Source organism: Silene latifolia, chromosome 1, assembly GCF_048544455.1.
Source record: "Silene latifolia isolate original U9 population chromosome 1, ASM4854445v1, whole genome shotgun sequence".
Taxonomy (NCBI): domain Eukaryota; kingdom Viridiplantae; phylum Streptophyta; class Magnoliopsida; order Caryophyllales; family Caryophyllaceae; genus Silene; species Silene latifolia.
The window spans coordinates 198,601,819-198,617,079 of record NC_133526.1 but is presented as its reverse complement, the minus strand read 5'-3'; the positions used below and the strand labels follow the sequence as shown (position 1 = coordinate 198,617,079).

The 15,261-nt window shown below is 38.9% G+C and overlaps 2 protein-coding genes across 3 annotated transcripts; one reads left to right on the top strand and one right to left on the bottom strand.

Annotated features, from left to right (window-relative positions):
* Window positions 1-1,551: 1,551 nt before the first annotated feature.
* LOC141617167 (uncharacterized) lies at window positions 1,552-5,248 on the top strand. 2 transcript variants are annotated; one of them, XM_074434352.1, is made up of 5 exons: window positions 1,555-2,108; window positions 3,749-3,899; window positions 4,497-4,529; window positions 4,650-4,744; window positions 4,877-5,248. In XM_074434352.1, the coding sequence occupies exons 1-5, from the start codon at window positions 1,752-1,754 to the stop codon at window positions 5,096-5,098; spliced, it is 858 nt and encodes a 285-aa protein (XP_074290453.1). In that variant the 5' UTR covers window positions 1,555-1,751; the 3' UTR covers window positions 5,099-5,248. The 2 variants fall into 2 exon arrangements, with proteins under 2 accessions (XP_074290456.1, XP_074290453.1); XM_074434355.1 differs by lacking the exon at window positions 4,497-4,529 and having other exon boundaries at window positions 1,552-2,108.
* Window positions 5,249-5,648: 400 nt separating this feature from the next.
* On the bottom strand, window positions 5,649-15,002 carry LOC141617133 (protein TOC75-3, chloroplastic). Its single transcript, XM_074434309.1, has 8 exons — window positions 14,060-15,002; window positions 11,080-11,506; window positions 10,401-10,622; window positions 10,177-10,284; window positions 9,474-9,665; window positions 9,125-9,373; window positions 7,589-7,843; window positions 5,649-6,156 (listed from the first exon to the last, which is right to left on the bottom strand). Exons 1-8 carry the CDS (start codon window positions 14,860-14,862, stop codon window positions 5,917-5,919), a joined length of 2,496 nt encoding a protein of 831 aa, XP_074290410.1. The 5' UTR covers window positions 14,863-15,002; the 3' UTR covers window positions 5,649-5,916.
* Between the last annotated feature and the right edge of the window lie 259 nt (window positions 15,003-15,261).

Genomic DNA, 15,261 nt, shown 5'->3' with positions numbered 1-15,261 from the left:
GAATTACAATAATCCGTTTGGTTGTCATGTTGGAGTTTTACTTTCCTAGGAATTTCCAATGACCATGAGGGGGGTAGGTAGTTAAATTCCCCCATCATGTAGGAGTTGGAAATTCCTAGGAGTTTTAAACTCCCCCATTTTACAAAAAAATGGGGTAACCAAACAAGCTTTAAAAATCCCAATTCATGGGATTCTAGAATTCCCATGAATTGGGTGAGCAACCAAACGAGGCCTTACTTTTACCTTTATTTTCCATGCTAAAATCGGGTCTGTTAGATCATTGCAAGATGAAATCTAAACCGTTTATAGGAAATGGCTTCTCCATTTCGTTTAGGAAATGGAGAGAGTCCTAATTGTTAAGGACTAGGTAGTAGAGTTGGTAAAATCAACCAGACTTGATTGATCCGATGCTGATGCGAGATTCGAAAATGGCCTGAATTATAGCATTTGAATGGGATTCGAAATTCAAATTGACCTGACCCGGCTTGAAAATGACCCAAACTTTCTTGACCCGTAACTAGAGTTGGCATAAAGGGCCGCGAGCCGGTGGGCGGCACGGCCCACGGCACAGCCCGACGAGAAAATTGAGGAAGCACGGGCACTGCACGATTGGGCTTGAGACGGGCTCCGACGCGATTTTCTTCAGAAATCCGTGCCTAGGCACGGCACGGTCCAGGCACGGTGGAGCCCGGCACGCACCAGGCACGACGGGCTTGGCACGGCCCGGTCCGAAGAATGGCCCGTTGATCATTATTTATTAAACAAAAAGTACATTAGTATTTAATAAAATATATATTTAAACTATTAATCATCATTTATTAAACAAAAAGTACATTAATATTTAATAAAATATATATTTTAACCATTAATCATCATTTATTAAACAAAAAGTACTAAAAATTTATCAATTATATAACGTTTTTTTTGTAAATAAAAAAAATATTAAAGCACATGGGCCGGCCCACGGACAAGGCACGAAAAGCCCATGGGCCAGGCACGGCCTGAGCACGAAAATGGTCGTGCCTTGAGCGGGCCGCGACGTAGGTTTGGATCAGTGGGCCTGGCACGGCACGGCCCGAGGAGCCCAATATTTGTGCCTGGGTCGGGCCAATTTTGGGGGAGGGCACGACGGGCCGGCACGCGGGCTGGCCCAACACGGCCCATTGCCTACTCTACCCGTAACTGAACCGATTGAAATAATCGGATCCGAAATCACTCAATCCAAAAATGACCCGACAAAACATAACTCTAATTGATCCAAAAGTAATTGAAATTACTTTTTTCCATCTAAATCATTGACCCGAGAATGGCCCGACCCGCTTGACCCGACCAACATATTGAAACATACCCAAACCCCGAACTGACTCGATCCGACTCGAATTAACCCGAAAAAATGAAGCGCCCAAATTGACCTTAATGAGTTCTCATTAACCAGGAATTCGAAACACCAACTCAACGCAACTTGACCGAAACTTGAATCTTAACATATGCGAGACAACGCCTAAACCGAGTTTAAACATATAAAAAATAACTCAATCCAACCATCACCCGAGCCGAAAAAACGCGAAATGATCCACTATCTCAGATCACAATCGACCCGACAGACAATTAACAATCAATAGCGTTTGATTCAGTTCAGTCCATACATTATCATTCCCCTTTTCTTACCAAAATCACCAAAAAAATCCCAGAAATTTCTCAACTTTTTCCATTAAATGAACTAAATTTAACCCAAAAAAAATCCAATAATTATGCAACAACATTGCAAAACATCCCAATTCATAATTCAATCTAACCCAACAAAAAAATTATACCCAATTAATCTTCATCATCTTCAAACTCAATTTCTTTCAACTACATATATACCATTAATTAAATGTTGTTATGGTGATAATAAATTTAATTACTTTGTTACAAAATTACCCAATTTAAGAAATTTAAGAAGAAATAAGCAAAGATGTAGTAAAATTGGTGTAAATGTAATTACAGCAAGTGTTAGAGAAACTCCATATCAAGTTCTTGGGGTTTCTACTAATGCTACACCTAATGAAATCAAAAGGGCTTATCGTAAACTTGCTCTTAAGTACCATCCTGATGTTAATAAACAGGTATTTTCCGCGTTTCAGTCATTTGTTTACGTTTTTGTTTTTGTTTTTGTTGTCGTGAAGAGTATTTTAATTAAAGGTATCGTAAACTTGCTCTCATATACTTCCCGCGTTTCGGTAAATAAATGGTTATCGTAAACTTGCTCTTAAATATGAGGTACTTCCTGTGTTCCCGTCAATTGTTTACCTTTTTATTTCTTTTGTTGTGATGTGTATTTTAACTAAAGGTAAATAAATGATACGCAAAGGAATAAGAAGAGTCGGAATTACATAGCTTATGATTGAGTGTTTCTTTAACCCTTTTCATATGGGTATGCTGCTTGTGTAATTGCTTGTAAAAATGGAATTTTGATAGGAATTAAGGATGTTATTCTATAACATTATTGTTCCTTTTTGATGAAAGCTGAATTTGAGGCACTTAGTGATAAGGTTGTGATTTGGTTAATTGGTTGTGATAAGGGTGTGTTTGGATTGAGAGATTTGAAGGGAAAAGAAAGGGAGAGAGAGTAGGGGGGCATTTAAAATCCTATGTTTGGGTAGCAAATGAGGGTGGAGGGAAATGGAGGGGAAGAGATTTGGAGGGATCCAATTTCCCTCCTTCAAGCCTAATCAAAATCTCTCCACAGTAGGCAAGATTTAGAGGGAAATCGTATCCAAACAACCATACTCCATTCCCCCTCCCCTTCCCTTCTCAACCTTTCCCTTCCCTCCTTCCCCCTCCCCTCCCTTCACAATTGATGATAACTGATAAGACCTATTGAAATGTTAGCTGATGAAGCGTGATGGTCAGTATTAGTAAATTCCACGCACGCGTGCGTGTGTGGGTTACTAGCTTTCTTTGCGTTGCCAATGTGTCTTAGAACCTCTATTTATTTGTCTAGAGTATGTCGCTATCCTCCCAATATCGAGAGATTGCTCAGGGTGCCGCTCTCCATTAGGCTTGGGATACAGTGAGTTTAAGTTGTTGGGAATTGGTCTTCCTATGTGTTCATTAGTGGGAGTTTATAGTCATGGTTGGTAGACGATGAAATTGTTGTTTTTTGCTATGGGTGGAATTGGAAATGGACTAGCATTAGCTTAGTACTGAGAAGTTCATCAGTTGGTATGATTAGGTGTCCAATGGAAAAAATCTTTCGGAAGTCGCCCACACCTTGTAGCTTTTGCTGAAGTGTAATCCATTGTCAGATGACAGGCCTTCTTTAGCATTGTGGGTATTCCCTGGATTTACTCAACGGCAAGGGCATATTTGTTTGTAAACAGGCGTCGACTATATTTTATTTGTGCTCACTATTGTTTAGAATGATGTAGCTGACAATATACAGTATATCACACTTGAGTGGCTTAGTGAACTTTGGCTTTATTTGGCGGCCATGGGCTGAGTGATTCGGAATATTGGATGAGTTAGTCACATGATCGGTTATTCTGCTTTCATCACCCTCTAATATGTCAGTTTTACATTGTTCATTGTTGACGCTATCAAATGAGCTGTTTGCCTTGTTCTCCAAACTCCTAATTGGGCCCATCTTCCGAGGATGGAAACCTTCTGAAGCTTGTTTTCAGAATTCCGAAATTCCATATCTAATAATCTAATATCTTGTTATTCCTGTCTTGCTCATATCCTAAGTTTACTTTTATATATACAGGCGGATGCTCAAGAGAAGTTTATGAGAATAAAGCATGCCTACAATACATTGATCAGCTCTGATTCTCGAAGGAGATATGATTCTGATGCTTCCTATTCTACTGCCGGAAGAAGTCGCAGCATTCAAGAGGAGGAAGAATTCTACGGATTTGGTACATTTCCAAATCCCATACCTTTTATTGGTTTATTTGTGATTTTTTTGTTTAGGTGGTCGCAGTCCAAAACTGTTGGTATACATTTTGTGCTTATATTATTTGATTATGGATTTTTGGCTATATTTCATTCGAAAAGATTACGAGTTTTTTTTTTACTCTCAACCCCTCCATGGCTCACAACAAATGCTAGCCGGAAGAAGATGTTGAATAACCTAATAAATGCCATACTTTCGGTGTTCGAAATTTGAAGGATCTTTATATCCCGTGATCATGCATATATTATTTTCTTATGGGAATTAGTGGACAGATTTTGCTAAACGAAACACAAAAGATATCAAGCACCTTAAGGAAAAAGTAGAACAGATAGAGGGAACATATGCATATGATTTTGGTAGATCTGATTGTAGTGATACCACCTTGATCTCAACTTTGCGGTCAAAAGTTCAAACCTTAACTCCCCTTACTTTTTGCCTCCAAAATTCGCCACGGGCCCTCAGCACTGTAGTCATAAATAAACGGAAAGCACTTAATTTACCTGTACATTTAGTGGCGACGTAGGTATGTATGCTTATACTGAAAAACTTTGTGTTGCAGGTGACCTTTTCAGGGATGTTCAAAGTACCTTGGGTACAATTGTTTTCTTTGACTAGTGCACTGCATGAGTCTCTTTGCGCCGGAATTTCATTTCTATCTTTTCAGAGGTCGTCATTAGTTTTCCCCCTTTGATCGAGTTTTTGGTTATTGCAGGGGACTTCTTCAAAGATCTACAGGAAGAATTCCAAAACTGGGAAGCCAGTGCATCTTCACAAGGGAAGCCAAAGAGCTTATGGGAAGAATTAGCGGTGAGCCTAGCCTATTTTTTGCTTCTTTTTTTCGTGTTTGAAAATTTATACGTTCCAGTAGGCGGTTATATATTTTCAGAAAGATGTGCAAATATTGTAGCTGAAGGAGCTAATATTAGTTTCCTTTTATAGGACATTGGAGAAGAGTTAGTAGAGTTCTTGGAAAAGGAACTCAACATCACAGATGACGATACCGATGTTAAGCAGCCTAGACGGGATCCTTTCGAGAGTTTCGGAGGGGAAAGACAAAACAATGTCGATACTAAAGGCAACGAGGGGACTGGTGGCATCAAGGAAAGTATTGACGAGATTGAAGCGAGTCTTGCGAAATTGAAGAAGGAACTTGGTCTATAGCTAACTGAATCTCTAGAGAAAGACTCGTCCTTCAATTTCTTGCTGCTCTCTTTTTTGTTTTCTGTTGTATCTTTGGTTAGAAGAAAGATTCCCAATGTTTGTACAATACAACATTGTGATCTGAAAAATAGCCGCTCAAATTTTTACGACTATATGATCTTACATATGAAACCACTCGACTGAGTATATATATTGATTACGAAATGAGGAATATATAAAACTCTCATTTTGTGTCTCTTGACAGTAATTTGTGTAAGTGTGAGACGGTTATTTAACCAATAAAAGGACCAATTCACACGGTAAGACGGTGTTATTCTAAAATTTGTGCTCAATTGTTAGCATTTAGGATGCTCAATAAAAGGACCAACTTCAATATTTTCTCGATATAATTCTCAACACATAATTCGTACAAGATTAAAGATGACAGTATAAAGATACAAAGATACAGAGTACTCGAGTAGTTGATTTGATAAATCAAACATGGCAAATTTTACATTGTATTTCAATAAACCTTAGTTGATTACCAAAATCAAATGTTGACGATAAAAAGTAGGATTAAGATGATACTATATCATACTTGCAGTTATTACAAAGCCATTACAAACAAATAAGGGGAGAAGAAAAAAATATTATCTATGGATGGAGGGAATTCTCAATTATTAACCATATTACTCCTCGAAAACTGGTAATATCAAGAGGGTTCTTCGAAAATCTACACGCTCTATAAAGAAGCTAAAGCTACCAAAAGCAAGAGATGATCTCGGTTACATATGGGAACTCAGTGAACTAATAAACACAAACAAAAACGAAAGTTGAGCTCAAAACCTCTCCCCAAACCGGAAGAAAACACTGCCAGTACCAGAATTATGATCGACAGCATACTCAGCACGGACTAGACCTAGCTTGACACCTGCACCATAAGAAGAACCTTGGCCAGCTCGTCTGTAAACTTCAGTCGGATTTCCCTTGACATCTTTGGAGCTTCCGAGATCATTCCCATGTTCTACAAATGCATATACATGTGTATTTCTTACTGGTATCCGTAGTTCAGCAGCAACCTACAGTGGAAAACCAGTCAAAATTTTGGATCAACAACTCCCAATATTGTTTTCGGGAAAAAAAAGGCCATCACATTTTTAAAAGACGTGAAGCGCATGACGGGGACAAGAGGCAGTGGTACAAAGGAGTAGGAGTGCGTCTCTGGACACTAGGCACAATGCTATTTAACCAATTTTATCTTTACAAACTAAAAATTTGTGCGGCGAGATCTCCTTTTAAGAGACTAATGAGTAAAAGGGTAAAAGCTATGAATAATGGGGTAAGATAAAGGGTATAATAAAAGAGCTCTAAACAGAAGGGGGAAATTGTATACTAGTGCCTCAAGTTAGCTGAATTGCTCAAGGCACATCTAAGGTGATCTGCGGCATTTTGATTAGTGCATAGACCATAGTGATCTTCTATGTCACTCTAACTCATCTGCATTCTGCAAGCGTCAGACACGACACGGTGTCGGAGTATCGGATGCAGCTGTTCTGTGGCAATTTTCAAATTTTGGTCTAAAATGAAGTGCCTGAAGTGTAGGACATGATAATACAGCAGCTAAATGAAGTGCCGGAGTCAGTGGCGGACCCAGGAATTTAGTGTCGGGGGGGGGGAGGCTGAATTTTTTGACGCGTTATTTACATTTTTTTGGCGCGTTATCTACGCACTAAAATCTTTTTTCCTATAAGTAAAAAAATGAAAAAAAAAAAAAATTGGTCTTATAGACATCTTTTTTTAAAAAAAAAAACGTTTTCTCTAAAATACTATAAATTCTAAACATAATATGTCCGTTGTAGAATATAATACACTTCACTACTTAACTTAACAATAAGTGTAAGCGGTTCAATGGTTTAGAATTTGGCTAGTCATCTAAAGGTTAAGGGTTCGAATCCTCTATATCAAGCTACTTTTTCATATAGTATATTTGAAAGAGGCAAAAGAGTATATGGGCCAAGGCCCATAAAAACACTATCAATTTTATGTAGTTGCTAGGAATCGAACCCCTTATTCCCCAAATAGAAATTGACACCTCTACCAACTATGCCATGGTAACTTCATGTCTACATTAAACACTTCTAAAAATTTATTTTAAAAACTTCAGGGGTGCACCTGCCCCTCGGGACCCCCCCTGGGTCCGCCCCTGGCCGGAGTAACATAGGTGATCTGTGTATACATGCCTCAAGCGCACTTTATTAACTAAGGTCCTGATTTCGCACATAACAGGTAAAATTGAAGGCTTCCGTCATTCCATCTAAGCAGTCACTACAACAATTCTATCAAGACCCCTCAAAATCATCGCACGGTATCTTAACAGTTGTCTGAGCTTGTATCATTCATAATACAATTGTCTGAGCTCGGCTCTTCAGCGCTTTCATTAACTTTTATATAAACCAATCATGATAAGGCAAATGAAAAACATAGCTGAATAGAAACTCTCCGGGCTCTTACCTCTAGGATGTTTCTAGCTGCACCCAATTCACCCATGTTGTAGCCTCTTACAGAATAGGGTCCACCGAGTGTAAAGGCATCGTAACTGGGAAGATCTCCCACACAACCACCATAATGTCCGTGAAGGACAAGAACAGGCGGTGGCGGTTTTCCAGCACCTTCTTCTACTTCCTTCAACTGGAGAAACTTGGTTAATGTCAGTTGATGACGGTTGAAAATTGGAAATTTACTGCCGATTCCAAGACCTTGGTCCACCTGCAGTCAGAAGATGAGCATCAATTCAATTTCTAACAAAATCATAACCATAAATACAATTCATATTCACAGCTAACAATTTGAAATAAGTGCAACACACGCTATATAAAATGAGCATATTCATTAGAAGAAGGCGGCCTTTTGTGTCAGTTGCCTCAATTTGATGTTTCAAGAAGTCCCATTTAATGCACCATACATTGACCACATCCTTGCACACTGAGGCTCCCCCCTAACAGTCAAAAGGGCGGGCAGCCTATTGGGGCCTTAGTTGTGAGTCTTGATACTTAAGAAGGTATCAAAAAAATCAATATTTGATGGAAACTATAAGTGTTTGTTTTGAGCCACAGCTGAACTTCTTTTAACCAAAGATAAGAGCTTTGAGATTTTTATCTGACTTCTATAATCGTCTCCATGCCAAGATGATACATGCCCACATTCCTTTGTGATGTGTCAGGCACTGCGCATTATATATAATAGAAAATGCTTCTTGAATGTATTAGTGTTGATTCAATTCGAGTTTCTAATGAGCTTTAGGAGTAACGGACTCAACACATTTAATCAATTAAACAATCATGTTTCCGTAGATGATATACTTCATGGCACCTAATATTTGGAGTAGCATTAAAGTCTTGTCACATGGAATAAGATGTGCAACACTAACTTTTTTATAAGTTAATTTTGGGATATGGGGGGTTAGGGAGAGGGTGGAGGAGTATGAAGCGCCAAATAGACTGAAAAGTCCCATACTCTCATCATCAAAGGTAAAGATACTGACACTGGAGAATACAAGCACTTGTAAGGGCACGTACAGGCACCATACGCCACACAAAATAGATTTCTAGGCTCCAAGCGGCATAAAGATAAGTGATGTATACTCGATCATGATAGGGAGATCAGAAATGGCTGCTAGCCAGTAGAAGGCTTTTTCGTTTTTAGTATCATTTGTCTGTTGTTCCACCCCACCCTAGCAAAAAAAAACGTGTGCGCTCACACACACACGCTCCATGGGAGTGGGGATGGGAACACATAAAGGCACAGTTGAGTTACATGTCTACGTTTGTAGAAGATATAGTTCAATAATTCAAAATCTTGAAGCTGCTTGTAGATAATACACTTCACCAATCAGAAGTTTCATGTGTGTAGTCACTGATGATTAATAAGCTCATTCTCTATCAACGAATACCAGAGAAGAAGCAAGATACAAGCATCAAGATTATAGGGTGGGAAGAAAACAGTTCGAGAAATCAGTACGCAACTCTTCACAAAAGACAAAATGGTTACCTGGAACACATTTCTCTCACCAACTATAGCTCCATTCACAAACTTTGTGTTATCACGGGTAAGATTTGCCTGTGCAAACACCATCTGATCAACACCAGTATCACTTAGAGTTGTAGGGGGTCCATCAGCGCTAACCCCACCACTTGGCAACACTCGGTGACCTACTACAGTAATTTGACTGCCTTCATCTCGTGTTGTTATATTTTCCGCTACAAGCCCATAGGTGAACTTGCTTTGCCGTGTAAAATTCTTCAGAAGTAAAACAATAATGCAGAAGATATGAGTAACAGATGAGGCAGATCGTTGAGGATAGAATTAATAGGCATAAGGTAAGACGAAGGGGATTTACCTCAGTAATATTTGCTTTGACCCCAGTTCTATCAACCCATATAGCAGGAACTTCGTCCAAACCCGGGCCACCAGTAAACACAGGACTCAGCTTTCGGCTATTGAAGCCAGCGATTTTTAGAATACGGTCACGAGCACTATATACACCATCCAGATATGGATGCAAATATTCAAACTTATAAGTAAGATCATCCTAGAAAAAAAAGACAGGTTAGAATTTGTACCATAGCCTTCTTGAAACAAAAAAATAAAATAAAAGTGCGCGAAATATGTGATTTTGCTTCTTCAATCCCCCACCATTTTCTCCCTTCTTAGCTATGGATTTTTTTTTTGAAAATTTAAGGAAAAGATATTGTTCAGTAGTTCTGCGACAAACTACCTCGCTGTAATCAGGGGGAAAGGACTCAACGGAGGTAGGTCACAACATATATTTTCACGAAGAAATAAATTGGAGCTGGTGTCCTCTTTCTTCATGTTGGTGATAGGGAAATTTAAAATACATAAATTAAAAAAAAAACATTGGAAGACAGATAGTTTGTCTAACACGCATTGAATTACTTCAACTACATGAAAAGATAGATGGGTCATCCATTACTTAAGGGAAGAAAGGAGACGGGATGCCTACTTATGCACAGCATGACATAAACTCACAAAAGTCACAACATAAGGCCCTGATGCCTGAAGAATCGAACATGGTAAATTACCTGAGGATTGAGGAAGTTGCTAGTGGTTACAGAGCCACTAAATGACCTATTAAGACCTTTCAGATTTCGGTGTTCAATGGTGACAGTTCCACCTGGTTGAATAGAAGCCTGCAAAGACATCAGAAATTCAAAACATTACTTGTAACTAGTAGAACTCATCATAATCATAACATTCACATGAGTTCAGAGTGGAGAGTATCAATGTATCATAAAACAAATATTACCAGCGTGGGGCGACCTTGACGGCCAGGAACAATACTCCATTCTGTACTCACTTCTGCTGACTTTTGATCCAGTTCTTTAAGCTTGATTTCAACAACGATACCTCCTTCATTCTTCTCATCAGGTCGTGGATTCACTTCAATATTTGAGAATAAACCTAAGGAGTTGATATTTCTCAAGGCTTTTTTCCCTGCTTCGATGTTGAAAACATGGCCAACTCTAAGCTGCAAAAGATTAGACAGCACAACATTTTTAATAAAAATTTAAAAAGTCATTTCACCAACCCATACCTCCGTTCACGTCAATATTTCAGTGATTCAAAAGCAGGACTTTGTGATAAGAGTAATCCGAGTACTGAAACTCAACTTGAATCCAACTAGTGGATACCATTATATCAATAATGATCAAACCCTTTTAAGTCTACATATCTTTCAGAGACATTGACTAAACCTGATTGAAATATGCTGCATTTTTTACTCTTAAAAGATTGTGGAAAGTGAGAAAACTACAGGTTACTATCACAGTGGAAAGAAAGTGTTTTCCACCTAACAAATAAAAAGCAGCGACTTTTAACTGATTCTCGAAAATATGAGATAGTTAAGTCAATCCCAAAACCTAATACGGAGTATTATACCAATTCCACACTCTACAGAAGCCAACAGAAAAGAGAAATGATGTTACCTGTCTAGGCAACTCCCTCCAGACAACAGGCAACTGAGTGTTCCCTTCGACTACATTCCCTAGCTTATCCTGGAACTGAATCACCAATTGAGTAATATCGCCTTCTACCACTTCACAAACCACTTCCTTTGTATGCAAGTTCCCGAAATTCACCACTTGTGCACAAGCATACCCCTCATCTAAGTACCACTTCTGAACCCTATCTCTAATTCTCTGTAACAACCTTGCACTGACCTTCCCCTGCTCCCTCAACATAGTCATCACCTCCCGGTTAATTGCAGGAGGCAACAAGCACCCGCGAGCTCTGTCAATCCTGCGTCTGTAATCCTTCTCCTGGCTTCTAAAATACTCTAGCTTCTCCTTATCGGTCATATCGGGATCCATCTCAATCGGCTGTGTCTGCTGCATCAAGCCCACATTAATGCACCTGAACCAGCAAAAAAACATGCGTGCACATCAATAACTCAATTATTCCATCCAAATTCTAGTATTAGAAAAGAACTATCAACCTCAGCTCTTTATACACTTACAACAGTCATATACTGCGTCTGCAAGCTACTTAACCAACATCTCGCTGGTCGTGTGTGACACCTCAAATAAGACCCTACCTACATTTGTCAAGTTAAGCGACACTTTTTGGAGTCAATCTTACACAATTGCAAGATATAAACTCATCCTAAACCTAAACTCGCACCACACCTCACCAGCTAAATCTGTCCTCAACAATCCTTGCACAACAAAAAGGCTCAACAATCCTTGCACAACAAAAAGGTAATCACTAATCCACTAGACGCTAAATTTCTACCACAATGTCGAAAGTCGAAACAATGAAAATCACATCTAAACGAAAAGAACCCCAGTCCACACTAAATCTAACATATCAAGTTAAAATATCTAAGAGCATAAACTGAACACAAACTATAAATTACCCACATCAGACCTCACCTTCTGATTCTCTCAAACAGACCTTTACGCGGAACAAAAGGTAATCACTAATCCACCAGATGCTAAAATTCTAACACAATGCAGAAACAAGGAAACTCATATCTAACCCCAAAAAAAATCGCAAAGCATACTAAAACTAGCATATCAAGAGCTAAACCTTCAAACAACATACAATTGAACAAAAAGTATAAATTACTCATATCACACATTTCACCATCTACTTCTCTCCTACACACCTTTACGCGCAAGTGCGCAACAAAAAGGAATTCACTAATCACTATTCCACCAAATGCCTAAATGTCAACCCAAACATCAAATCACTAACACAACGCAGAAACAGTAGAATTCACGTTTGAACATCTAACCCAACTAACCTCAAAAGCATACTAAATCCAGAAGTACTAACCTAAATATCCACACACATAAAATCGATCAGCCTAACATTGAACAAAAAATATAGATACCTCACGTAACACATCTCACCTTCTAATTCTCTCCTAGACAATTTCGCGCAACAAAAAGGCAATCACTAATCCACCAAATTCCGAATGTCAACACAAACATTAAATCTCTACTAGGACACCGAAACAATAGAATTCACATTACAATCACTAATCCACCAAATGCAGAAATGTCAACACAAACATTGAATCTCTACCACAATGCCGAAATAATAGAATACACATTCCAAACTTAAACAGCCTAAAAACAAACTAAATCGATCAGTGTACTACAAACCTAAACACCCAAACAACACAAAACGGAACCGAAACAACAGAAATCACATTTCTAACCTAAACAACCTCAAAACCATATTAAATTCAGCAATTTACTATCAACCAAAACATCCTTAAAACCGTACTAAATCCAGCAATGTACTATCAACCTAAACACCAAAACAACACAAAACCAAACTGAAATAATAGAATTCACATTTTAACCTAAACAACCTCAAACATACTATCAACCTAAACACCAAACACCACAAAATTGAACCGAAACAACAGAATTCCCATTCTAACCTAAATAACATCAACTAAATCCTACAATAGAAGTTAGATTCTACTCACTAATCACTACTACACCAAGTGCCGAAATGTCAACATGAATATCAAATCTCTACCACACTGCCAAAACAATATAATTCACATTGTAACCTAAATAACCTCAAAAATACACTAACCAGCAGTGCACTATCTATCAACCTAAACATCCAAACAACACAAAACCGAACTAGAACAATAGAATACACACTGTAACCTAAATAACCTCAAAAACATACTAAATCCAGCAGTGTGCTACTATCTATCAACCTAAACATCAAACAACACAAAACCAAACCGAAAAAATAGAATTCACTTTCCAACATCCAACCTAAACAACCTCAAAACCATCAAATCTCTACTACAATGCTGAAACAATAGAATCGACATTCTAATCACTAACCCACAAACCCACCAAAAGCCGAAATGTCAACGCAAACATCAAAACTCTACAACAGAGTCGAAACAATAGAATTCACATTCTAAATCTAGCATATCAAGCTAAATATCGAAACAACATAAAGTTGAGCAAAAAAAATACAAATTACCCACATCTCACATTGCAATTCTCTCCTACACAATTTTCGCAAACAGAAAAGGCAATCACTAATCACTAGTTCACCAAATGCCGAAATATCAACACAAAGTCCTACCACAATGCCGAAACAATACAATTCACGTTCTAACCAAACAACCTCAAAACTGTACAATTCCAGCGGTGTACTATCTATCAACCTAAAAACAATACAATTCACATTCTAACCTAAATTACTTCAAAAACATTCCATGAAAGTCAACCTAAACATCAAAACAACATTCTAACCTAATTAACTTCAAAAACATACTAGATCCAGCACTATCAACCTAAACATCGAAACAACTAAATTCACATTCTAACCTAAACAGCCTTAAAACATACTAAATCAATCAGTGAAGTATCAACCTAAACATCAATCAAAACAACTCAAAACCGAAACAACACGGAATTATACCTAAATCTATCAGCAGATTGCCAAGTACTCTCCGTAAACGAAATAGTAACACCAAGACTTCCATCAGGATTAGTCTTCCCTTCCAAATCAACCTTCTCGAACATTCCACAAGACGCTAATGTCTCCAACTCCTTCTGCAATTGCGCTTTCGTATAAACACCTCCCGGCCGTAACGACACCATCTCAAAGAACGAATCCTCCGTTCCTACCGTCGTTCTTCTCCGTAAATCGAAAAACAATATCTCCGACACCTTATACTTCTTAAATCCACTTAGTTTATTCAATTGCACTACGATATTCGCCGGCAATCCGTGCTTATCCCATCCTCCTCCTCCTCCACCGCCTTCTCCGCTTTCACCGCCTTCGTCCTTTGCGTACGCCACCGCGGAGAATAATCTGGACCACCAGCCACCACCTCCACCTCCGCCGCCATTACCTCCACCTCCGCCGCCATTTCCACCGTTGAATCCGCCGAAGTTTCCGTCGCCGGAGGAGAGGACGAGAGAAAGGAGGATTCCGGCGGGGGAGAAGATAGCTAGGGTTTTAGGTAGGGATTTGGAGAAGAGTGAGGGTAGGTTGGTGGAGGTGATAGGGTTGGATTCGGGTTGAAGTGATTCGGGTTCGGGTTTAGGTTGGTGAGTGTAGTGGTTGGAGGATAGAGAAGAGTGAATGGAACAAGGTTTGGTGGAAGGAGAGTGAGAGGAGAGAGAAGGGAGAAGGAAGCCATTGTTATGGCGACGACGAAGGTGGTGGGAGGATGAAGGAGAGGTGAAGAGGTGGGCTCCCGTGGAGAGGGAAGCCATTGTTGATGGATGAAGATGATGATGAGAGAGGCTGAGGATTGGGGATTGAGAAAGAGGGAAATGGGGGAGAAATCGGGGTTAGGGTTTATGGGTTTAATTTTGGGCTAGGCTCAATTTTGTGAATTGATCTTTGATAATGGGCGGATTTAGATGTGTTGAAATGTGACTCGATCGTATTTGTCGTCGACAAATTATTAACCGTCGACAAAGTTGATGAGCTTACCCATAATATTGGTAATTCTCTTCGTAATTGAAGCCCAAATAAAAGCGCTTCACTCGAATCAAAATCAAATTATCAGATTAAAAAATCGCTTTCGAAATTTTAAACTGATTGTCAACAATAACAAATCGGTTTCATCTAAATTTCAAATCTGTCATCAATAATAATGAATTGCCTAT